The sequence below is a fragment of the Amphibalanus amphitrite genome, unplaced genomic scaffold, assembly GCF_019059575.1.
Source record: "Amphibalanus amphitrite isolate SeventyFive unplaced genomic scaffold, NRLGWU_Aamphi_draft 002486F_arrow, whole genome shotgun sequence".
Lineage (NCBI taxonomy): Eukaryota > Metazoa > Arthropoda > Thecostraca > Balanomorpha > Balanidae > Amphibalanus > Amphibalanus amphitrite.
In genome coordinates, this window is record NW_024883917.1 from 1,297 (window position 1) to 27,840 (window position 26,544).

General features: G+C 44.8%; 1 protein-coding gene across 2 annotated transcripts; it reads right to left on the reverse strand.

Moving 5' to 3' along the window:
• Nucleotides 1–878: 878 nt before the first annotated feature.
• On the reverse strand, nucleotides 879–26,282 carry LOC122377055. Of its 2 annotated transcripts, none has more exons than XR_006255759.1 (11): nucleotides 25,975–26,274; nucleotides 25,299–25,510; nucleotides 24,949–25,053; nucleotides 22,095–22,265; nucleotides 21,575–21,721; nucleotides 20,000–20,092; nucleotides 19,041–19,210; nucleotides 18,058–18,204; nucleotides 8,988–9,195; nucleotides 7,118–7,294; nucleotides 879–1,071 (listed from the first exon to the last, which is right to left on the reverse strand). XR_006255759.1 is itself a non-coding variant. In XM_043357018.1 (11 exons), exons 1-11 carry the CDS (start codon nucleotides 26,063–26,065, stop codon nucleotides 971–973), a joined length of 1,611 nt encoding a protein of 536 aa, XP_043212953.1. In that variant the 5' UTR covers nucleotides 26,066–26,282; the 3' UTR covers nucleotides 879–970. The 2 variants fall into 2 exon arrangements, 1 of the variants encoding a protein (XP_043212953.1); XM_043357018.1 differs by having other exon boundaries at nucleotides 8,999–9,195; nucleotides 25,975–26,282.
• Between the last annotated feature and the right edge of the window lie 262 nt (nucleotides 26,283–26,544).

Sequence of the window (26,544 nt, forward strand, 5' to 3'; positions counted from 1 at the left end):
CCTCATTTCATGGGCAAACGCATGGATACACGCTGCGCCATGCCAGCCGCCATATTTTGCATCGTGGCCGGCTTGAAGTTAGCCCACACTGGCCTGACATGCGCCATGAGCTCCTGGAGGCTAGAACAGCGCCTCGCTTCAATAAACCCCAATTTGTATTGACTATATGTAACTTTCTGAAGGTGTACCGGCTTCACTGCATTCATAGAGTTACCATAAGGGAACGGTCTAATCACTCTATGCATTCATATTATGCCCGCAAACTCGCAACCCACATGCAAGTTTCAGTGTGGGGCAGCCTTTAAGATCAGCGTGTTTTGAAGCCAGAGAACGCCTAAAAGTAAGATTCAGGTGAAAACGAACTTATGGGACACCCTGTACAAAACTAAGAGCAGGAAATAGTTCAGCAAGGTTAGATGAGCACAAAACCGCAAAAATTCTTCATTGGGTATCATGGGGCTCTCACAAAGTAATATTGAAGTTTCGTTGCCCCACTTTGCACCCCCACTTTTTGTTAAGCTCCTATGTCCATCCATGTGAGTATGTCACAGGGACATACACGTAACACATGCCCCATGCAGCGTTTGAAATCGATTAAGATTTATCGCTTTTCTCAAAGTACTAGAAAAGTGAACCACTTTTATCAGAACACAAAACCAGCCTTGTTTCAATTGCTCAGCAACGCGTAAAAAGCGGAAACCCTGAAGTTTTCATTTTGGAATTTAGGTTTACATTCTTTTCAAGGCATGTTCCCGCGCAGTGATTCAAGCGCTTAAACTGCGTTCTTGCTTAGGTATCCCAGACTATACCTACCTCAGCCAGAAGGTATCTAACGAGTTATTTAGACTCTTCAAAGTCATCCTCTACTAAACGCTCGCTCAAAATTTGATTTTGTAGTGAACAACCAAAGGACGTAGGTATATCAAACAAAACTTCACTGCTCATCCCGAATCGCGCTGTTCTAGCCACGTTATGGAGGTCGACGTCCTCTGCTGGTCATCTTCTTGACAAACTCTTCGGACATGTTTTTCATTTCCATCCTCACTGGCTCCATGTCGTCGACTTTTCCCACTGAAACAAAACGAAGCCATTAGCCAAACACATTACCTTCTACCGGAACGACTAAACCCGGAACAAGATGCCCAACTTTTACACCGGAAACTTCCGTTTAGGTTTTTAGTGAGTTTTCTGAATTAGTCGACTGATCTTTCCACATGATGAGTGGGGCACAAGATAGGATGATTTTTTCTTTTTTATTAAGTTAGCTGATAGCTCGAATGTTTGAATGGACGGATTGACAGAGCCGGAGCCTACGCAAAGCAGAGCTTGTTGCGTAGGCCGTAGACCCCGACCCCTACCGTCCGATCGCGCAATTCCGGGTAACGGGAGCCAAATTAGATGTCAAAGTTTAACGTGCCCTTCAAAGCCGGACACGGCCTGTCCCACTCAACTGACTTCAACTGGCTGTGGCTGCTCCCACCAACCGCACCATCCCCGTCAGGAGTCTTAAATATCGAGCGCCGGGGCGATTCGAACCCAGGCTCTCACTGCCGGGAGTCCAGCGCTCATACCAACTGAGCTACGGGACACGATGAGATGAGTCTTGCTCTCACCCTGCTTATAATAAGTAATTTCCTTTCGAGACAATGTTGTGGGCCTGACACACACATTAGCCACATTTAACTGCTGTTGTAACGCTAGATCATCTACCAAAAATACCAGTGGAGCGGCGCACTTCGTAGACCACTGAGCAAACTTTCCTAAAGTTGAAACTCTCCGAGGCGGCCGACCTGTCTCAGTGACGTATAGGAGCGCAGATAAACAACAACAAACGGCGCCCGGCTAATCACCTGCGGGCTCCAGCAGGGCATCCGTGGGGACCGCCAGCCCTGATTAGGTCGCCGAATACCAACACAACACTGCAATTTGGTAATATGAACGCGTCTGGGGCCGACGATGGACTTAGGTATCTGTGGGCTGGATGGGCTTATAATGTCAAATGTGACTGGCGCGGCGGTGGTCTTTTTTCTTTTATCGGCGGTAGAGTTATCATAAAATACCGCTGGGGCAGTGACCAAAAACCCCATATGACACTACACAAGTGACCCATTAACCGGAGTTTTTTTTTTTTTTTTACCAGTAAAACGCCTTTTGGGCGAAGAACGAGCGAGCGAGATAGTGAGCCCTGCACGTGCAGAAGGGCGAGAGGGTACTTCCAACGGGCTTGCGCAAAGCACCCTTCTAACCGGTCTCTAGCGGTGCACCAAATTTGAACGCAATCGGCCCAGCCGTTCCTGAGATCTGGAAGCGGCATTCTGCACGTGCGCACGTGCAAACGGGGTCCAAAATGACTTTTGCACGGCGCCCTTCTAACCGGTCCCTAACCGTGTACCAAATTTGAGCGCAATCGGCCCAGCCGTTCTCGAGATCTGGAAACGCCCCCTGCACGTGCGCACGTGCAGTAGCACCCTAACCGCAACACATGAAAATGCATTGCCTGGTGGGTGCCTACCTGTATGCCAAGTTTCAGCGAAATCGCCCCAGTAATTACCGAGTTACTGAAATGGGAACAAATTTGGTACCTCATTGTTGTATTTTGCACGTGCAGTGGGGGTCACTCACATAGCTGAAGAGTATCCGACCTTTGGTAAAAGGGATGCAGCTACCCTATAAAAATGACCGCAAGACAATCGCTCAAGCCGCTGCTGAGATATGGGCCTCTCAAAATCATTACTTTTGCAAAACTGCTTGAACACCCTTGACTTTTCACGTGGCACGTGCCACGGCGGTCACTGAGATGCATCAAAAGTAGTCAATTACGGGGTAGAAGGGATGGGGCTACCCAGCAAAAAAGACCGCAGGCCATTCGGTCCAGCGGTTGCTGAGATATAAGCCTCTCAAAAGCGTTACAGGCCGGGCCGGGCCGGGCCGGGCCGGGCAGCTCATACTGAGATTTTTCCGTTATATTGAAAAGACTTCGCTTCGCTCGCTGCGCTCGCTCGCTCGTAATTATTTGAGGTAAAGCCAACAAAAGTGCTTCTCTCTGAGAAATAGCAAGCATCTACTCATTCTGTTGAATTTTGTGAATTTTATTTAATTTGATTTCATATTGAATCATGCTTCATCTGCAACATAACTTTTGCGTAAACTTCATTGCACACTTGCTGTCTGTTGCGTGAAGGTCAGCATTGAGCCTGCTATGTAGGAAAAGAGAGAAAACCTTCTCTGGTGCCTTATCACCGCGCTCTGCACCCAGTGGCGGCGCGGATTCCAATTGATCCACTGCCGGGCTGCAGTGAAAATATCCCCTCCTCGTGCCGATAGACCACGCAACTAGCAGGCGTCCAATCGAGCCGTCACAATTCCAACGCCACCGGATATCGCCGGGAATTTATGAGTGATTCTCGGTCAGCGCAGAGGAAAATAGAGTGAGACTGCAGGAAGTCCCACTTCGGAGACATTCTCTCCCGAATAAATGGAAAGTAGAATGGCAAGAACTATTTCAATTTATATATCACGATATGCAGAACTTGTCACGGTGCCCTAATTCGCATTTCAGTGGATGGATATGTATCGCCTTTTTGCATTAAGAACGAGTCATAATTAAATTCCAATTTTCTTTGAATCCGCCTAATAAATCCACCTTGGTGACAAGACATTTTGATTTATTAAGCGGTGGCTTGATTAACCGGACCCAGTTATGCTTCTATGGAGAAAACCGCGAACGGCTCAAATGGCCACAATAAGCGGTTGAATTTATTATCCAATAAGGGTTTATTAAGCGGATGCTACGTATTGTCCACAGCTCCTAACACCTATTACGGTTAAATTCAAGGTGCATACGAATATCTTTAGTTTAACCATAGATAACATGATTCATGTTATCTATGGTTTAACATAAGCAGCGAAAGATTAAGAGAATAGTTTCGAGGTCAACAGGGTCACTTCAATAACCAATAGTCCTCTTGGGATAATGAGCCGAGACTCGGGAGTTAATTTGGTTCTGCCCGCCGTCCGAGACGTACAATTTCTTTTATGAATAAACCATCCTGATCACATACTTCACAAGAATGAAATGGCATATTTGACTTTGAATATGTTTCAATATCAAATTATGCCTAAATACAACGCATCACACATTCGATTGCTGGCTACGTGACGAATACGCAAGGCTGCAGGTTCTTCGGAACCATACGGATGCCTACTTAAATCTTAAATCACTTACCATTACTAATTTACGAGGGAGTGTATCTTAGCCCGGCACCGCCTGGGCTATTTCCGTACCCACGACAGCCGGGGGGGGGGATGTCGGATCCGACCCCCCCCCCCCCTGTTATCTCGAGAACCAATGGTCGTATCGGGCCCCGCGAGGCGGCGTTCGAAAGGTCTCTACGAAACCTTCCCAAAGCACACTTAAGATTTTAAGAGTGAGGTCAACTTTCGGGTCAAGGTCAGGTCAAAGGTCAAATTCTGGTGTTTTGCATGATTAGGCTTACGGACAGCGGAATCGATAGCTGCCGTTCGAAACTCACCAAAAATGACCTCAAAGGCCTAGTGAAGGTACCATGTGCGTATAGGGGTCATACTAAGTACGGGTCAAGTTAAGGTCAGGTCACGAAAGGTCACGGTTTTCACGTTCTGCTACATGGGCGTGTGACACATGTTTTATGGCTTATTTTTCACGCCGAATCCGATGGTAATGGTTATATGTGACTCCAAGTCACTGTGCTGGTGATAAATGTGCATTGAAAGTATAGAAAATCGTTTATACCATACATAACTAAACGAGGGCTAAGAAAAAAGGTCAATTTTTCAACTTTTTATTTTTGACATAAAAATGCACTTTTCTAGACGAGCTTTGTCCCAGGAATCTAGTGGTGCAGGAATTTGTTTTCACATGCGATGTTCATAAGTGCCTCTAATTCACGAAAATGCTTATGACGTCACCATGCCCTATGCATGTTAGAGCTATTTTTTACAATTTGGGGGTCAAAAATCAAGATAGAAAGTTGAAATTTGGGACATCTAATGTTCTAATAGAGCTCTATAACATATATTCCGGTTTTGGAAATTCTCAAAATTTTGGATTTTATTAGCTGTTTTCCAAAAAATATAGTTTTTTTGAATTTTTAGGGGTGAAAAACGCATTTTAACCCTCGCACGACCAGGCCATTTCTCATAACACGAATTACCAGGGGGGTGGTTGTTACGACCCCCCCCCCTGGCGTTTCGAAACGGAAGGTCGTAGAGCTTAGCGGAAAAAACCAACGGATTGCTCTCAACGAGATCTCGCGATTGGTGGTATATTTTTTGGTCCTAGGTCAACATTTGACCTACTTTTGACCGGTCAAAGGTCAAATTTTCGGAAAAATAGACTTTTTTCAACTTTCGGCGGCGATTGCGGCAAAACGGTGGGAGATATCGACTTGAAACCTTCACTATCGTGTTCCTTGATCAATTCTCTATCGTTTGGTATGTATTTCGTTTCCCTAGCTATAAAAATGGCGCGTTGGGAGCGCCGGAAGTCGGCAAGGTCACAGTCGGCGGCAGAAATTCGAAAAATCAAAATTTAAATTTTTGAAATCTGATTGTATTTTTGGATTTGGGAGGTCCATTTGCTCCCTAAAGAAGCTAATATTGCTGCATATTCCCATTGAGGTGACAAGAATTAGCAAAATAGTGGTTCGGGTGCTTTTCAAAAATAGTACCGGACGCTGTTCCTCTTGTGACGTCATAGCTCCGTGACCTGACCTGACCCGGTCAAATTTCTTATACCATATGATAGCCAATACTTGCCCCAACATGCATGGGAAGTTTCATCACGATCCATCAACCGATGTCCGTACCACCGGCAGGAAACCTCGGGCGTTGGCACTCAGTTTGTGAAAATCCGGCCGGAGGCTGTACCTCTTATGACGTCATAACTCCGTGACCTGACATGACCCGATCAATTTTTTTTCGGCAAAAGATGCGCAAAGGTTGCCCCAGAGGGTATTGAAAATTTCAGCCCGCTACGACAAGCCGTTTAGCGTGCACTTCGAAAAAACCTCAGGGGGGGGTCGATACAACCCCCCCTAGGCGTTCTAGGGTTAAGGAACATCCGAGATAGCCATGTTAAAGAACTCGTTAAAGGAAGACTGCCACCTTCAAAAAGTTTTCTCAGATCGGCCTATGATTTATTCCCTGGACAAAACAAAATTTTAGAATTCACCTGACAAAGTATCATCACGTGAATCGCGAAAAAAATTGTCGATTATCATACAATTATCAATCGGTTAATGTCTAGCGACAATGTTTACACATCACTAGAATTCAAGGTCATAAGATTATTACATTTTATTTGAAAAAGTAAGGTATTTTATGATTTACTTATATATGATTTCATAAGAAATTGGCCATGTTTAATTTATTTTGCATTTAAGTTCGTAAAACATTTAAAAATCATGGCTCATTTGGAATGGGTCTGGCCCATGTTAAACCCCATTTCCCACACTTTTTTTGGAAAAAATGAACTACTGAATATATAAGCTTAACTTTTATTTTGACACTCCAAAATTCTTCTCTGATCTCGAAACAATCAAAGTTTTGACATATATTTACCAAAAGATAAGAAAATTCATGTTTCAAAATTATCGATAAACAGTAGAGATGTCGGTTTTCTTGGACTAAAAAAATGGCATCAAACTGAACTTTGGTCTCCGATTTCTCGCAAACGGGTTCGAATTTCGTAAAACCGACTTCAGTCTGGGACATAGGTGGCTCAGCTCTAGTGAAAACCGTTTTGTGGAAAAAAGGTGGCAGTCTACCTTTAAGCTGCGTCTCTTCATGTCCTTAATTTGCAAGTTGCTTGAAAGCTTGATTTTTGGCGATTTTTTTTTAAACATTTACCACTTTTTGACTGAACCCGCCATGTAGTTACATCACTAAAATCGATATATCTAAAAAAATTGGAAAAATTTTCTTGAAAGTTACACACCAGACGTCAAATTGATGGGGGAGAAGGTATGCCAAGTTTCAAGTTGATAGCGTAGGCGGTTCATGAGTTATTCAAGAAAAACGGAGGGGGGGGGGTCGGATCCGACCCCCCCCAGGCGGTCGCGGTTTAGTGAGTACTCACTTTCTGCGGAGATGAGCGAATCCCGTGCCTGCCGGCCCACTCTGTACTGCGCCTTGGGCGCGTCCAGGGCCTCTGAGCGCACTGACAGCTGAGAGTCGGGCCGCAGAGGGGCACCCAGCGCCACGAACCGCTGCTGCAGGCTGATCAGCTTCAGACGCAGCAGCTCCAGGTCACCGGCTGGGGGACAGCGGGTCAGAGGGTGTCAGATGGGTCAAACGGGTCAGGTGGGTCAGAGGGATCAGACATGTCACTGTCGGTCAGAGGGCTCATCGTCTGTCAGAGTGGTCACTATTGGTCAGAGGGGCCATTCGGAGCAGACCCGAGTCACTAAGGACCATAACAATGTATGCAAAACGGTAAACGATCCAGGCATGGCAGAGCCAGTCATTTCTATATTTTCAGACGTGATGCGAACTGTGAAGTCTGCATCTATAAAGTCTGTCGAATAAAAGTGATGCTCGTCACGAAAAGCGCACTGCTTCACGACCGCTTCAGCAGTTTGACGACGGGACTGCTCGACTGAACTTCGGACTGTTCAAGCAATTAAGTTAAAACCGGGGGCAGAGGTGTGCTTGCGATCCATGCAATCAAGTCCATCGCTAAGAGCCCTCAAAATGACAAAAAAGCAGTTGTGACTCATTCAGGAGCACTTGGTGCTTATCCCGCGCCCCACTGGGGTCTGCGTATAACACGCCCTACTGGGGGGGGGGAGGCTCTCCATAGCCCCCCCCTCCTAACTCCGAAACTACTGGGCCGATCGTCAAAATTCAAACGGCGTCTGATAGCCCAGGAAAAAACTGTCGAGCGAAACCTAATTTCATTGACCTCGAGGTCACCGATGACGTCACAGGTCAGGTCAAAGTAAAAATTAGTAGCATTTTGGCTTGTTCACATTTTGGGCTCTGGCCGCCGTCTTAGAAGTCAGATCAGGCTTTTTTTGGATTACACACTCGTGAACAGATGTTTTAGATACCCTGAGGGTACCAAACTTGTACTTTGATTTTCAGGTCAGGTCAGGTCATCACAGGTCACGGAAATATTATATTATGCGTCGGTCACGTGACACATGTTTTATGGTTCATTTAGGCCATATATTTCGAATTTGATGTCGTTTGTGTCATTCGAGGTCATTTTTAGTTGAATTTAGCTTAGGTCAGGTCACTTCCAGGTCAAAAAGGTCAAATTTTGAAGTTATAATTTTTCAACAAAAAATGTGTCTTTTTGATGCAACTTGAGCTCAGGAAGACGATGGTGCTATTTATATTGGTGTACGATGTCAAATACGTACTAAAAAATTGATTTGAAAAATTTATAATTTTGAATTTTTTGCAATAATGCGTATTACTTGGCCATTTTTGAAGATATTTAGCTAAAACTTGCTAGGTTAGTCATAAGCATGCGTTCTGTCACAAATATTCCGTTTTTTTTTTCGAAAAGTCAGAAACTTTTTGAAAAAATATAAGAATATAAATTTTGAATATTGTTATATAGAATTTTAGAAATTTTTAAAATTTTGAAAATCCGAGATAGCAGTTTGATAGCAGAGTCAATTCTGAGTGCTTTCATGCAAATAAATTGGATCTAGCTTAAAAACTGAGCTCTTTGGAGCGATTGCTGTAGTTCAATGTTTTGCGTCGAAATCGGCCGAACATGACGTCACTCTGACGTCATTTCCGGCCGACCTATGGTAGCTACGATGTTCAAATTTTGACACAAGGTGTCAAATTGATGCCGCCGAAGGTACTGAAAGTTTGGCGTCGATACGTCAAGTGGTTTGGAAGTTATTGCAGAAAAACGGGAGGGGGCTATGAATAGCCCCCCAGTGGGGCGCGGGTTATATTCAACATCACCATTTTGTGTCAGTATTTACTTTGCACGCACCCATCTCATTCTGGTCTGTTCGTCGACTCCACCCCTGCGGCCGTGAGACGAATTTGAGCGCGCGCAGCATCTGCCGCAGTGTGGCGCGAGTGCCGCTCAGAGAGCTGCCCAGGACGTGCAGCTGCTCCTCGGCGGCGTCACGGCGCGCCTGCTGCGAGCGCAGCTGGTTCTGCAGCTCGGCCAGACGACCGTCCAGTCTGTGAAACACACGCAGACACACACAGAGGGGCATACGGTAACGTGAAATGGTAACGGCAGTGTCAAAACTAAGGATGGGTACATTAAAATGCGTCAGCGCCACTTCACGCGTCATTTCATCGCACGCTTAAGTTAAAATCAAAAGTGAGGGAAAAGTTTTCATTCTGATTTTGTTCAATAGCAGCAGTACCATTAACTTGAGAGCAGTTTGGAAAGGATGTGGCGGCAATGATGACCGGACGGTCATCATACATTGATAATACATTCCTGCCCGGGGCTGGGAAAATTTAATGGTGTCACCGAGTTTTTTAATTGAAAGTACCGAGGGCCGGTAGGCCCGAGGTACTTTCGATTAAAATACGAGGTGACACCTTTAAATTTTCCTAGCTCAGGGCAGGAAGCTATTTCCCATACATGCGTACCATGGGAGCGTTGCAAATGTTTTGGAGAAACCAAAACGCCCCAATTTGAGCCTTGTTGAGTCTTTCGTGGCTATGATTTGTTGCGAAATAGCGTCTAAGTTTAAGTTTTATATGGTGATGTTTCACTTTATTCATGACAAATAATAAAATCCTTGCATCAAACACAATATAGGTACCTAGGCATATCATAAGCCAATCAAATAAAATGGACGATAGATAAAATGAAGTTATAAGGAGCAAAGTGATGCTCTTCAACTTTATGATGTGACGTCATTCATAATGACGTCATATATTTGAGAGGTGCAGGAAAACGTCGAGGGGTGCAGGAAAACGTCGAAAGGTGCAGGAAAACATATTTTCCTGCATGTCTCGGAAACCAATCAGCATTGACTTCTTGTATGTTTCAAAAGTGTAGTATAATGCACGTGGCATTTTAACCCTATTCCTGGCGGGCTCCGCCGGGACAAGAAACTGGCGGGGGGGGGGGGCCGATTCGGCCCCCCCCTGAGATCTCGAGAACGAAGCAAGATAGCGACAAACGGTAAACGGCATCGGATACGCACGGTCAAGATCTACAATTTTTACTAAGGTCATTTTCAGGTCAGGTCAAAGATGACGTCACAGGGGTCGAAAAAGTCAAAATGGCGGCGCTAGATATGGAGAGAGTTTTTCTCGAATAACTTTCGAATTAGTCAAGATAGGAACAAACTAAGGGCATCATCGTGATCCTCTCGTCAATCCGCATCGAATGATATATATGTTGACCTCGCAAGGTCAAGGTCAAAGGTTGACCTCAGGTCACGTGACCTCGAGGTCATCATGTATATCATTCAATGCGTCTTGACGAGCTGAACACAATGAGACCATCCACGCGTCTGTATCTTGTTCCTGTACGGAGTTATTGGCCAAAAACCTTTGGTGACCTTTGATGACGTCACATGACCTCACAGCTGCCCAACAGCAAAACAGACCTCAAGGTAGTGAAGGTTGATCGTATATGAAGTCATGTATGGTATATGGGGCCATTCCGACCCGTTTTAGTGGTAAAAACAGGGAGTTGATTTTTCCCCCATTGACTTATAATGGGGAGGTCGCGAAACTGACCTGACCTTAGGTCACCGATATCAAAATTCCGAGACATACAAATTGCACATACTGGTACCCTAACTAAAGCCTGAAGAGAAGAAATTGATCGGTCAAAAACTCTAGCTCTGGCGTGATTGCAAACTTTTCTGAGGTAGGGTCACCAAACCGCCTCTGGTGACCTTACCTGAGGTCAGATCAACTCAAAATTTTCAAACATGTTGCGTAGAAGCCTTTTAGGAAAAGTCAGAAAATTTGAGCTTCCTAGCTCAACGCGTTTGGGAGAAATAACCAAAAAACCTCAGGGGGGGGGCTCCTGAGGCCCCCCCCGCCAGGAATAGGGTTAATGCCTGGCTTTCTCGATTTAAACGTGCAATGTTGCATGTATGGGAAAAACCTGCTCATTATACAGTAGAATCCGTTCATATGTTTGTACACACGTACACACAAATATGCGCAATTCCATTTTCCATCGATTGCTGTACTTCGGCTCAGGCTCAGCCTTTTTGCCAATAATACACATGTTTACGCGAAGAGATTATCGAGTTATCCGCCTCAAGGCAGTAACAACTTTTCTGAGTTTGATTGACGGTATAGGCATATATAATATCACACGGGGCCGGTAAAATGTTTCATTCAGGACCGAGGGATTTGTTGAGTTTTCCGCACGAGACCGAAGGTCGAGGGCGGAAAATTCAACAAAGCCCGAGGTCCTGAATGAAACATTCCGGCCCAAGTGTGATATTTATTTTAGCATATGCCGTTTAATTTCCATATTTAAGCTTCTTTAACAATTGTACATGCTTGAAAGAAGTGAAAAAACCAAGAACGAATATCAAGAACTAAAAAATGTACATATTCCCTGACCAAGATAATAAACCAAGCCGACTCATCCTTGTGTCTGGCTGTGAGTTGGATTTCTATCAAACCAAGAACATCTATTGTATCGAGAGTACATGAACCTCCAGGCTCCACGAATCAAACTATTAAAACAGTTACATTTAAGGCGTACCGGTTTCGTCTATTGACTTCTTCAGCGCCGTATGAAGCAAGGAACAAGAAAATTCTTGTTCCTTGCTTCATACGGCGCTGAAGAAGTCAATAGACGAAACCGGTACGCCTTAAATGTAACTGTTTTAATAGTTTGATTCGTGGAGCCTGGAGGTTCATGTACTCTCGATACAATACTTGTCCATTTATAACTACAAGAACATCTACTTCAATCTATGTCATATGAGAAGCTAGAGTAACGTTCGTTTTCAATATTAGAGAAGAGTGGAAGGTATACCTACAATCCTGTGAAGTGAGCGCTTGGTTTTCTACCCATGTCAATATGAATAAAGTTTTTACTGATCAATGTGAAATGCGTTTTTTTTTGTCAATTCATTACACTTGTAAAAGGCATGAAATTGGCGCTACAGTAGGTGATTAATTAATCTGTCAGTACATTAAGATTTAAAATATTATCTTATTAATATTTTAAATCTTAAATCTTAGAAAACCAACATTTACAATCTCTTCAATAGTTCAAAGCGACCAAATGCAACACGTCAGTTAACGTTAGATTTATACGTTAGATTCTATAGAGCCTTGGATTTATATCAGTTAAGCTCTTTTCCAGCGCCTTCCTCAGTCTCAGGAAATGCTTCAAAAGTTCGCTGGTAAAATGTTTTGCCCATGGGCCGAAACCTTTGCTCAATTGACTTCAACATTATGCGGTTTAATCCAAAAAGCTTTTACCGCACGCTCGCGCTAATGCTAAAGACATACTCCGGCATATGCTAATAGGAAGGACAATGGCAGAGCTCACCAGCAAATGACATGTTTCCTTCAGCGACTTCCATCAAATATTAAACTTCATCGAAACGGTGGATTGTCGCTTTAAAAACTTTAAACGACAAGAAATGAGAAAAGGAAGCTCTATATGTTGTTCAGAGTTTACACCTGACAATTTTACAGCTCCGGCATCCAGTGGCGGCAAACAGTGGTTTGGCGCGGTGGGTCCATTGAGACGCCCGGGCGGCGGGCAGACGCGTTTGGAGCGGTATAACACGTCGGGATCGATGGCGTTGTCTGGGATCGATGGCATCGTGTACGACCAACGCTTCAGGGCGGGGCGATCAGCCCACTGCCGCGCTGCAAAAATGTGCCTAAATGGTGTACGAACCCAACACCACAGCTCGATGGCCGCTAAATTGGTGTCCGACGCAATGCGTTCTCTCATTAAAACGTTGCAGAGCTGCAATGACTATTGTCCATTGATCTGGCCACGGGTAAAGTTCTTCGATCTATTTCAGTGTCGTCTATCTACGTGGGTCGACAAATGTTTTGAGTTATTTATTTGCGGTGACAATGGATTTTTCGCTATCTATATAGGGTACAGCTACCGACCCGGAGCTAATTCATCACCAAGTTTTTGACCGGGCAGTCTATACTAACATATAACTTGTCATCTTGCACTTATCTTGAGATTAAGTGAAGAAGTTTGGTGACGAGTCCTATGAAACGTCGATCTTACTCAAAGTACATAACTTTGCCAGCTTCATTTCCCCTGTAGCCTGCATCCCAGCATCGTAAAAAGTGCGCAAAGGTTATCTTATGCTGGGGAATTATGCAAACTTAAGCCTGAAACAGACTCTTTCCGCGTTCAGGAAATCGCATGCGAGAGCCTATTCAAATACGTTATAATTCTTCTCGCATCAATCGCTTGCGGGAGGTGCGTGCGATTGATGCGAGTGTGCTTCCATGTATTTGAATAGGCTCTCGCATGCGATTTCCTGACTGCGGAAAGAGTCTGTTTCAGGCATTAGAGAAGAAGGCATCGTTATTGAAATATAGCAAAAAAGATAAAACTGAAACAAACTTGTTTTATGCTAATGACAAACAACTTTGATAAGATATTTCACACACTAGTCATCATGTTGCGTGTTTTACACCAGTAGTAACTACAATTCACATGTATAAGAAAGCAATTACCTTCTCATTTACTACGATCCGTGCTCGAGTCATAAACACACAAATATACGCTCGTTGGCTTGCACACATATTCACACGCACTGGGCCACGCCCGCACGCCATAGTATCGATCTCACCCTGTTGCGGCATTTCCATAAGGGGCATTCCACGTCAAGTGGGACAAAAAATGATCATTTTGAACCTCACCTCCTCCGATTTTTGCGAAACTTTGTGAAACTACTCATCTATATGTGAAAAGAAAGGAGACATATTTTTGTCAAGATATGACGTCACGTTTCCGAGATACACGTCATCAAACATTGACTTAGGCAAGGCACATTATCATCTTTAAAGCGTCATAACCATTGAAGTTTTAGACATATCACCACGAGACAAAGTGTGAAATGGAGGGAATAGGTCATGCTTTAATTTGAGGATAACAATATTGACGTAATTAACTAATTAGTGAACTTAATTAAAATTCAAAAAATAAATTTTAATTTTCTGAAAAATGGGTACCCTTCGATTTTGCTGATTTTTACATATTTTATTCTCCTATACATTAGCTACATCATATAAAAAATCCAGAATGGGCCGACGTCTACGTAACTGTCTTTTGGACTTCGTAATGTCTGGCACTCGCGTGTTTCGTTTTAGCAACCAAGTAGAGGCGCTACCTGGAGATGCTTCTTTCTACCTACCCCAAACCAAAGCAAACCTAACCTGACCTGACGTGACCTGACCTAATCTAACACGCGTAAATATGTACAGCCCTCACGGCAGTTGCCGACTGGTCAAATGCTACCTAGATCCGAACATTAGCCCTCACAACTTTGCCGGCTGGCCAGATGCCACAAAAACAAATGTGTGTTAAACACTTCAGGGCTCAGGCTGACCCGCGCTGCGAGCCAGCGACCTTTAGATTTCGAGGTGGGTACATTCGGCACACTTACTACTAAGCCACGAAAATAGCTGGTCATCGTAAGCCAGTTTTTTTTAATGATGAAAATGGGCATTCTCCGGGCAGCGCCTCTCTTTGGTTGCAAAAAGAAAATACGCCAGACTCTCCCAGCGCTAGGGGAGAAAAGCCCGGCTTAGACAAAATAAGGTATTAAAAAACGGAATTTGAATTGTAGGTGGGGCGGTGGGAACTTTATCGTGTGCCAATTTCATGGCCCTAGATCAATACATTCAAGATCAAATGAGGTTAAACGTGATCAAATTTGCTATAGTGACTATTTTGCGTTTATACGCCCATAGCTCTAAGAGATACTGGCCCATTTTCCTATTTCTTCCTTTATACGACATTTGTAGTGTTATGAGAATCTCTAGTTAATCTTACCATAAATTTGGCAGTTAGTGGCTTGCTAAGAGTAAGATGTCGCCGGCAGAGGCGGGGATCGGCCGACGCGGGAAACGTCATAGTCGCATATTGTGTTTGCACCCTAATGGCTAATAGTTTAATCTTACCAGTTGATTTTCGTATTTATTTAAACATTAGATTGCCTTTTAAGCCTTCACACAAAATTTGACACGAATCGATCATAATCAGCGGTAAGAAGCGCGGTGCAAAGATGGAACCGTCCTGCACCGGCACAGTCTACCACTCAGGCGGCAACGGCCGGCGCCGGCCGCCGAGCCGCTCCGGCAGGCATGTTTGACTTTACACCGCTATAACTAGAAAAGTTGTGGACCGATTTACCTATTTCTTGCGCGGGAGGATTTGCAATTCGATTTTGGACAGATACTGAAAGTTTGACGCTAATATAATAATTATGGCGTGAGTTATTGGCGATAAACAGGTGAAGTTAGCGAAATCGGCCCCTTCTAACGCCCGTGCTACGCTGCACTACTTGTTGCTATATCATCAAAGTTATCGTTGGCCCACTCTAATTTTCTCAGCACGTGTGCCTTACGTGTAGTGGAAGACAATATCTAAATTTGAGCAAAATCGAAGGGTACCCATTTTTCACAAATTACATTTGAAGAAATTAATTCAAAATAAAATAAATTCAAAATCACCAAAGAATGTAAAAATTGTCAAATTTTACTAGCATAACTCCTTATGTACCCGTTTCAGTTTGTTTGAAATTAATAGCTTCAAAAATGTTGAAGCTATAGATCTTTCAAGATTGCAATACACGTCCAATTCTGCTCAAAAAGCAGAAGTTTAGCGACTTGTATCTCTGTAGCCCGAGGGCATATGATAAAATCCTTTCACCCTCAGAGGTTTTACCCAATAGCGAATAAGTATACCAACTTTGAATAAAATCGCAGAGGTGACCGATTTTGGCTGTCCCGGTTGACATGGAATGCCCCATAAGTCGCATGTCGTGCTTGTGCTACAGGCATATAGTGGCTATGGAACGATGGATTATTATATTTAATTCAATGTTCAATTCCTCCCTGAAATAATAGTGCAATGTACCTGTGTAACTTTATGGAGGTGAGTGAAGTAAAGAACGTAAACACAGTTTGGAAATAAAAGCAAAGTTCAAAGGAGGAAACAAGAAAAAGAAAGAAAAGCAACCAAAACTAAACATGAACTAACTGGCATCGATGCATCATCCGCGGTTTACATTGCAAAGCGACCAGCCTCCAGCAGAATACCTATTGTTCTGCCAAGAGAGGCTCATTCCGTAGCAAAAATAACAACAGGCTCAGGAAGCAGAAAGGCTCGCCGCATATGAAGTATCTCCTTAATATTTAAATGATTGCTTTCTCTGCATCAATGCTCAGAAACGCCTACTTCAACAGGCACACTCCGGAATGAAAACGGTTGAAAAATAACGGAGAGAAAAAAGATTCACAGGCCAGCTAAGGTCGTATATCAGCCACTAAGTTAGTGTTAACCTTCTAGGCTGTGGGGGGATTTTTTTTTGCCCCCTTTAGTTTTTTCGATATATCTCGAGAACCGCTACGCCGATCGTCACCAAACTTTCAGTACCCTCCCGGGAGCAGCTAGCGCACATGGTGACCAAAAATTTTTTCCAAAGGCTATGATAGGTTGGCCGCTAATGACGTCAGAGTGACGTCATTTTTGCCATTTTCGACCCAAAAAAAGGTTTCGCGGGAAGAGCTATCAGGCCTACAGCTTTAGAGATACAGAAAAATGTTTCGGACATAAAAGGTGTGGAATTAAAAGGACTACAAAACTGCCCTTTCGGTTTTTCGATTTTTTTTATTTTGACCCCCAAAAATAAAAAAATAGATTTTTTGAATATAATAGCCAAAAAATCCAAAAAGTTTTTTGAATTTTGAAAAACGGAATATATGTGATAGCCCCTACCGACTTCTATCTACATACCCAATTTGAGATCGATACCTCTTTTTTTTTGTCAAGTTATAGCGAAAAAACTGTTCAAAATTGATGACGTCAAATTTTCAAACTCAATTTTTAGCAATTCTAGACCTCGTAGCGCAAAACAAAGACCACCATTAGACTCCCCGTGACGAGCTGCATCGAATCGATACCCATTTTATGCAAAAATATCATTTTTGAAATTTGACCTTTTTTTGACCTGACCTTGACCTGACCTCCACCAGAAAGTGACCTAAACCGTACCTGATGGTCTTATAACCAACACCATTGAGTTGGAAATGAAAAACTGGCCACAAAACATGCATCGCATAACCTTAGTAAAGTTGGGCTCATGTGGTGACCCTTGGTGACCTTTGGTGACCTGACCTGTGACCTGACCTGGTAGGACCAGTGACCTCTAATAGCAACATATGTACTAGACAACTGACGCCTTATCGCCGATTTTCGACAAAATGCGTTTTACTCGGTGTTATAGCGCTTTCCCTGGAAGCCCCGTGAACGGTGAAACATTTTATCTTTGACCTGACCTGTGACGTCATCGGTGACCCCGAGGTCAATGAAATTAGGTTTCCTTCGACAAATTTGACAGGGCTATCGAACGGCGTTTGAATTTTCCGGATCCGTCCAGTAGTTTCGGAGATACGGGGGGGGGGGGCAAAAAAGTGCCCCCCCCCCCCACCGCGCGGAAGGTGGCTGGTAGGCCCACCGCCTGCCGGGTTAACTGACATTAGGCTCGAGGCCATAAAGTGGTATTTTGTGTCTTGCAGTCTATCCGGTAATGTATATTGTTGTAACGTTTTATTTGTGGCGAATACAAGCAACTTCGTTCGCAGGAACTGATCAAGAGCGTATGCTAAGGATGGTACGAAGGATTTGTAATGCTAAGGAACTGCTAAGGTCTGCACCATCCGAGCGCTTGGCGTGCGGCGCAAGTGGGTTTGTGTGTAGCTGTTCGTATAAGTGCAATGTGCTATTATGAATACAGTGATTTATGCGTGCATGTGAATCTATGCGTGCCTTCAGATGCATTCTGTAAGTAGTTGTGCATGTTTCCTGCGACCGGACGGGGCAACACTCACGCCTCCCGCTCGGTAGCTCCCGTGTGTCCCACGGAGGAGAGTACCGCCTGCTGGTCCTGCAGCGCCTGTAACTGCGCCTGGCGCTGCGTCTCGATCCGCTCTCGTTCGTTACTCAGGTAGGTGTGACGCTCCACCAGGCCCTCAAACCTGCGGGATCGAACCAGGGGCGCGGGCAGTTAAGCCAAAGATAGAGAGCCTGTCAAAATAGAGAAGCTAGGCTGTTAGTATATGGGAATAGACGTCAGGGCTGGCCACTGGCCAGCATTCAAGATAGCGAAGCGTGTTGACACTTGACAGAGCAGGGTCGGAGGTTAGTAAAGGTCAGAATATACATAGCTCAACACACATTCGTCCTACACATGCATGCGATGGACACGTAACTAGGTGATGTAGCAAATCCAAATTTCAATGAAGTCATAAGAAAGCTCTGAACTAATGTGCATGCCTTAGTGTATCAGTATGTGCTTCTAGAAGGCTGCACAGTGCACAAAGACCTTTTGAGTCCAACGTGCAGCTCCATACTGAGCTTGACTCTGAATACGCCGGTCACATATCATTTGCTGGTGAACATGGCGGAAAAAACTATGGATGTGGGAGCGTGAAGGTGACGCCGAATGCGTGCCACTCCCCGGAGCCCAGAAGCACACTATACGCGTGGGAAGAACCATATCGCCACGCCTCGCGCTGCTACCGTCACAGCGTCCAGCTGGCAACGGAGACTCGTTATGTAACGGGTTATGGCAGGGAGGAGAGCTGAAGGTCATTATGCAGAGGCGCGTGCTAAAGTTAAAGCGCGATCAAGGATCGCAAATGCAATGCAGCCATTTTCTAGGCATACGGTTGAAATAATATCGGCATATATCTATACCTACGTCCTACACCGTATGTTTTGATTACGCAAACAATCAGCTTTCAGACCTCAAGGTTTTCTTTTCCATGAAAAGGTACCTATCCTTGTATATTTTCTGATCCGCCAAACTCACTTGGCGACCACGCCGGCCATATTGGTGCCACGGGTGACCTCACGTAGGGCCTCAAAGTTGAACGACCAGTTCTCCAGCTCTGCAATTGTTTTGCGGCGCTCCTGCAGCTGGGCGAACATGTTCTGCTGGCCCTTCAGAACCTTGTCCAGATTCACTTCTGTCAACGTCGCCTGTCGGGAAACGCAGATAGAAAACTGTTGCAATGCATTGCACATGACATAGGCGTGGCTGCAGGACTAGCGCAGCTGGCGCAGATGATGAACGGATAAAGGCAATACAATACACCTATGCGAGGATGCATAATCACAGACATCGCAGAGTCGCAGACTCGGTAAGTGTAACCGTTTTCACGACGGCCATCTGGTACACATTTGGTGCACATCTGGTGCAGATTAGGTGCAGCTTTGGTCAAATTAGGTTCAGTGTGTCTCTTAGTAGCGATCTGCTAGGGTTGCACTAATTGCTTATATGCTTGCTTTGTCATATTATCAGAGAGTATTATCGATTAAAACACGGAAATAAATTAATAAAATAAAGATATTTGCTGTAAAAGAAATAAGGTGCAGATTTGGTCAAATTAGGTGCACTCGCCGGATAGCCCGTCATGAAAACGGGTAAATGTGAGCTCGCAACTAACGCTGCCGAGAATAGTCTCTGCATGATGACACTGAGCCTAGGAATAATGACACTGAGCCTAGGAATGAGGCAAATGCCCCGTTTGATTGGTCTGGCATAAAGGTCGGGCTGGATTAATTAACGCAAATACCTACATGAACATTTTGCAGGTAAATGCGCGATATACATATAAGCGGATTGTGCAATATTTTAGTAATAACCGCCGCGCCTGCCGCAGCTCCACTTCTGATGCGCATTTACAATGCTTGTATGCATGACTGTGATTACCATATTCAAGCGGTAACACATTAGCAAGCTAAAACGATATAATTGTCCAAACTCACCTTTTTGCCTTTTGCCTGGTCTGCCTTCTTGAGCACTTCTTTTCTCAGACTTTTCAGGTCATGATCACGATCCTTCTTCTCATTGGTGTAGGTCTGTAATCCGAGGGGAAGGAAGTTTTTTCGCACAAGCTACTGTTTGTCTAAAGAAAATTTTAAGTTTTGATAAGCGGATAAACAACGCATTCACACCGTCAAACTTTGGCAACAAAAATGGAACTGTTTTACAGCAGTTTCAAATAAACCTCACATTTAATTTCCGTGTACCTACTTGATCTGAAAACTTATATTTTTACATACCTGGCGAAGAAAACGAAAGATAATGTTTTAAAGTTTTACGATATAATTAACCCGCGCCGTGCTGGTGGCCTGAACTTTCCGCCGAGTGCTGGGGGGGGGGCGTTTTCACGCCCCCCCGTCTAACTCGGCTCCTGGGCCACGTAGCGACACGCGGTAAGCGGCAATCGAAAGAGCGTCAAAAATAAGGACGAAAACACTTCGGTCATTTTTTGGGTCAGGTCAAAGGTCAGGTCACCAGAGGTCACCAAAGGTAAAATGTTGACTATTTCAACATTTTGGAAACTGCCAACGGCTATCTCGGGAACCGATAGAGCTACAGCGCCGCGGAAAAGCGCATTCGATAGCCCTTTTACAGACCTTTCTGAATAATGTTCTCAGATTTGACCTCAGGTCAACGGTTTAGCCTCCAGAGGGCAAAAACTCCAAAAATAGCCGTTTTTACGAAAAACGTTTTTTCGTCAATAACTTTTGACTCATAAGCGCCATGACATTACTTTTGCCAGCATCGTGTTCCTCTCGTCGAGACGCGTCGAATGAACTATTTGTTGACCTTGAAAGGTCATTTTGAAAATTTGACCTCAGGTCAAGGTCATGACCTGACCGAAAAGGGTCATGTTGCATATCAGTCGATCCGTATCGTCGAGCTGAACACATCTGACGTGTTTTCACCGCTCTAGCACGTCTCTATCAAAAGTTATAGCCAAAAAACTGCTGGCGACCGTTCATGACCTGAGATGACCTCAGGGGCACACAGAGGGGTCACAGGTGCATTTTTCCTATTCAGTGTGTCATGTTTACCTATGAACCGATGTTTGAGAGCGTTTTGAACGATATTCGTCCAAAAGAGGCGCATTTCAATTTTCTCCCATTGACTTATAATGGAGAGGTCGCAAAATTGACCTGACCTTAGGTCACAGATATCAAAAATCCGAGATATACATTTTATACATACTGTTACTCATATCAATCGCTGAAAGTTTCAAAGTGATCGTTCAGTCGGTGTAGCTATAGCGAGCCTTTGAACTTTTTCTGAGGTAAGGTCACTTGACGTGACCTGGTGACCTGACCTTGAACGGCCTAGGTCTGAAATTTTCACAACATGTGCGGAAATGATGTAGGAACACGTGTACCAAAAACGGCGGCGCTGCGCGCCGCCGTTTTTGAGATATTCGCGAAAAACCTGAGGGGGGGGGGGCGTAAAAACGCCCCCCCCCCAGCACGGCGCGGGTTAAGGTAAGCATTACATCTTCTAAAATCTATGCTAGCTAAAGAGCTAACCTCAGTTGCTTCCTCCAGGCTGCCAGAGGCGTCTTGTGATAAAATGTGTCCCTTCATCATGATGTCGTGACACACTTCCAAATCATAGATATCCTGTTTGATACATTTCTTGAGGTTTTCTAGGCGCGGTCCGTTAAGTTTTCTTTCCTGAAATAAGATATATTCGACTCAATGTTGGCATCATTTGTGAATAAAGGATGTGCCGAAGGCCGCAAAGCCGATGCGGAAACATTTGAAGCCTGGGATATACCATATGATCCCTTCCATATGCTACTTGTCATCCCTCTAGCTGTTTTATTTATAAAAACATGGTCCGTTGTTGACAACACCGCGGGACAATCGATGCTACGAGCATGTAACTTTTAATGACTTAATCATCTATGTTTCCTGCGTGCAAAATCTCTTCGGTTTTCTGTCTAAATCTTCCAATGTCTGTCAGGTGTAAGGCTGCCAGTAAGTACACCAAAATGCTGTTGGCCGTTCTGCCCGTTTACCCAGCTGCCAGTGCCGAAGCACTCACCGCCTGCAGGGTGTTGATGAACTGCCGATACTTGTGTCGGCACCTGTCGGCCGCGGACAGCTTCTGGTCCAGCTTCTCGAGGTTGCACTCCAGCTGGCGGCACTGCTGCTCCTCCTCCGGGAAGGTGTTGACGCCGTACTCCTCCGCCACCTGCATCGTCGCCAGCGTCTTCTGCCGGCCCACAGAGTCGCCAGACACAGTTGTCAGTCACTATCAGTCAGATGCAGCCAATCAACCACAGCTAAGGTGGCTACTAACAATGGTTGCAATGTCAGGGGCTTTCACGATTTTCACGTTTTTCAACATTATTATGCGAATATTGGGGATCTTAGACACTCAGGCACTCCTTCAATCCTATAAAGTGTCAAAATCATCCTCTAAGAAGGAGACAAAAATTAAAACAGCCATACATTTCACACCACTTGGACCAGACTTTTAGGGAAACATCTGGCTAAAGTGTTTGCCGTGTTTGAAGTGTTTCTCCAGCACTGGACGAGCCAGCCGTTTTTTGTTCATATGTACGACTATCAGGTCCATTTCAGGGGATTCCCCTTCAATTGAAGTAGCTGGTCGGCTGCTCCCAATTAATCCGTTAAGAGGCACTACAATGCAGTACTTAATTCAACAAAGTTCGTTCTTTTGTAAGAAAAGTGGCTCGCTTCTATAAGGTCAGAAGGTCGACCGGAATGTTCAATCGCAGACTGTTTTGTGGTTGGGTGCACTTGCTTTGTCCGGGCATAATACACAAACAGCACAATATGTCGATAACGTTAAAAATTGTTCGCAAGATATGCTCTCCAACAGACTTGAAAGGCGCCACTGCCACCTGCTATCGAAGATGAATAAAATAAATCCTTTGTCAGGTGTAGAAATGTCAAACGACAACTATCAGAAACAATTGCTCACCTCCTCAGAACGTCACCAAGCGTGAAGGCACCACTATTCATCGACAAACAATAATCTTTATCGCTATTGTTATGATCCAGCATCCCCCGTCCCCATTTGCCTGACAGAAAGAGATGATGCAAAGACCCGAGACAAAGGCGACACCGGCACGCCGCCTCGTCTCTATGTCTTCACCGCAAATCAGTGTGCAGTCTGCGACACCCTAGGTGGCCGGCGCCCGTGTCATTATTGTCGCGAGAGACAGGCCATTATTGGCTCAGCGGGTCCCGTTCATGGCTGGTCACCCGACACGGAGTCCGCAGAGGCAGCAGAAGCAGCGCCGGAGACGGTTGAATGCCACACGGTGGTGGTGGGATGCCTTAGAACCAGCAGGTAGCAGCGAAAGGATTCTCATTGTTATTGGGATAATTAGGGCAGCTGTGGCCTGCATGGATAGGTCCGTTCCACTCGACAGTTTCAGGCATTGCCAGTAGATGGCACTGAAGGCGTGCGCCTGAAGATATGCTGTGCCGCACGGCTCTGCCGTGCCCTGTGTCACTGTGGAATCGTCATCGTTGTTGTTAGGACGATTCCACAGCTGGCGTTTTATGGCCACTCATCGCGTCAAGTGCCATACTGGAACATCGGTGCCATTTAGCCGAGGTAACATCAATCTCTTCCTGCAAGCAATCGATGTTCGGCCTTGAATACTGATCCGAGATGAGATGCTGATACAAGCGTTTCTATCGAACAAGGAATGTTTATTGGTGTGATAATTGATGGTTGAAGCTTGCATCACAGTCATCACGGACGCACAGTTATTAATATCGCAGTCGGTCCCATACAAAGATGTAATTTTGATTTAACTCCAAAATGAGAATGACTCTTGTTGCCGCGCAACTGATTAGAGAGACTTGATACTCTTGAGCTTTGAAACACAACACCCACCCCACAGATTACACAACATCCGCCGGGCAGCGCCGAGCACGCAATTGTGTCTCAGTGCCCAGTGGGCGGATCCTGATATAGAACTGGTCCCACAGGAGACGTCTGCGCCGTTCACCATCCACTCACTGCCTTGCCGCGCCGGTTGGTAACAGAAGAAACCACTCCCCCTCCCTCCCCCCCCCCCCACCGAGGGACGGTCAGCCGGCGATCGGTGACCGGTGAGCGTCGCAGACCCTCCAGCGATCGCCAACGCTGTCAGACGATGGATGGTTGTGGCAATGTAACACAGGGGACTCGTCAAGCTGTTACAGCTCTGCCCCGCTCGGCAACTGCCAGTTCGATGACGGCTGACGGGGCAGTCTCAATCGCACTCAATGGCCGATTGGATGGGCACAGGGCGGCGATTAGACGGGCAGAGGCCGGGGAAAGAGATTCACTCACATGTAGATTCACATGTAGATCGTACTTAACTGCATCGTATGACGGCACGGTCATAACGCTCGGGTGGCCGTGCACAAGAGAAAGGAACTTTCGAAAATAAGCTACAAATGCTCAACAAGTTCAAAGTTTTATGGTGGTAATGAATAGGCGATCTAACAGCGCAAATGAGAACCTCACAGCGTCCGTCAACAGTGGATTGTGTCTTACGGCGCCGTCGTGCAGGCAACGCCGAGGTGTTTCACATTGAATAGCCCGCCTGCTTCAGGGGCATGGTTCTAACTGGTGGCAGCTGAGCATCGTATAGGTAGTCCCTTGACGCTTAGAGCCGGCAAGGGCTCTTTGAGAAACATAAGCGTCTGTGTGTTAGAGGAGCGCAGAAAGTGAGAGAGAAGCACTTCTGTTGCTGCTTCCAGCTAAAATAATTGGACCGGCTGCGCTAGGTAAATTATATAACGCTCCAGGCACTACATCGAGTAAAAAGAAAAACAATTTCTTATCGTCAGGCCCAATTAATGGAATGTGTGGTTTTTGACAAAGCGAACAGTCGTGCTCAATTACCAGAACTAGTTCGATAACTTACTTGTTGATCCAGAAGTGTTTTTGTTCGTTGTTTCCGCTTGTTTGAGATGTCGTTAAGAACGTTGTTCAGCTTAGCAATTTCTTGGTCGATGTTTTCAGATGTTTCCTGAAAAAAGTTTTACGAAGGAAGTCGAGTGAACATGGACGAAATTTATACGCTTGAGAATGTGTTTCTGATAGCTCTAATCCAAGATATTGAAAGAGTATATAAGCCACTAGACAGTCAGTACCGCAAAAGACTCAATAAAAAATATTAACCTTACGTCTGTTTGCCAGCTTTGACATTTCATGCGTGGCCAAATCATGAATGACATCGATCATTAGAAGTGAAGCAATGACATTGATACTCACTATTGCACATTTTCCACGATACTTCAGCCGCTTATTTTTGTCATAAGTGCACTCCCTAACTAGAATTTCTTCGGCTTCCTCCGCCGACTTGACCAGCATTTTGGCAGCGCGCTTCCTGTCCTCCATGTTGTTCTCCACGAGCGAAACAATTTCATTTTTGTAAGTGGCCACAGCTTCTTTTACAGCACCACGAACGGCCTTTTCTTCCTTGGCTGCCAATATACATGAAAATACGTCCTTACATAAATGGTATCATACAGTTCTGAGGATAGGCTACCATGGTGGTGGTGGTGGACGGTGGTGGTGGTGGAGGTGGGAGTGGGGGTGGCGGGCGCTCATGATAATTTTTCAAAGGTCACACTGTGCCGCTCGCGCTGTTCTGATTTACAATCAGCTGTTTTTACCATGATCATATGTTCACTAAAATAATTGATAGATGTTTTGCTGTTGTTTTTTCTTAAATAGCCTTACTTCATTCCCGACAAATCTCTGGAGATCCTTTCAATCACGGGAAAATTGGTGCCTATGCCTAAATTCCCAGGATTATTTCCAGAAGACCCAAAAAACACAGCGGCTAACAACTTCATACGCATCATGCTCCATAGCATGCGAACAATGTAGCTAGTTTTTGTCACTTATCACTTACCTTGTATACCTGGTCATTGTCATCACTTACCTTGCAGCTCTCCTTTTCCTCTGGCAAGCAAAACCTCCGGTTTTAATGGCCAAATACGTTCGTCAGGGGGTAGTTTAATTGGTTGACTCATTTTCAGTTTTTAAGGAAGTCGTTGGAGTAAAGTATTCCTACAGATGTTCCTTGAAATTAGTATGCGATGTCGAATTTAGTTGACCCGATGCCCTTCATGCTATAAATTTTATCTAATGATGTAATCCCTGAAAATAACGCATGACCCCCTATCCCCCTATTATTTCCCTACTCCCTGAAAAGCAAACACATTGAAAATGGGACTTTGCTGAATTTGCATGGATGGAAATTTTGGATGGATTGCTGCGAACCACGTGCACCGATGAGCCCCGGTCTTTCTACAGTCATGTTTATATGTCTACAAGTCTGCAATCTTGAAATACATTTTACCGTAGTTTTAGGGCCTTGGTTTCATCTCTTATTTTTTTTTTTTTTGTCAGCTTGGTGTTTTATCTCTGCCTATGAATACGAGTAATATGCAAGATAATTAGGTACTGCGAAAAGTCACTGCATTGCAAACACTACACTTAGTTTTAACTC

Bases quoted from the DNA above. Each gene is read 5' to 3' on its own strand.
- LOC122377055 (XM_043357018.1), bottom strand. From the start codon at position 26,065: ATGAGTCAACCAATTAAACTACCCCCTGACGAACGTATTTGGCCATTA. The intron at 25,054-25,298 runs GTGAGTATCAAT...AACTTTTTTCAG, and splicing joins ATCGTGGAAAATGTGCAATA to GAAACATCTGAAAACATCGA. The intron at 21,722-22,094 runs GTGAGTGCTTCG...ATCTTATTTCAG, and splicing joins TCATCAACACCCTGCAGGCG to GAAAGAAAACTTAACGGACC.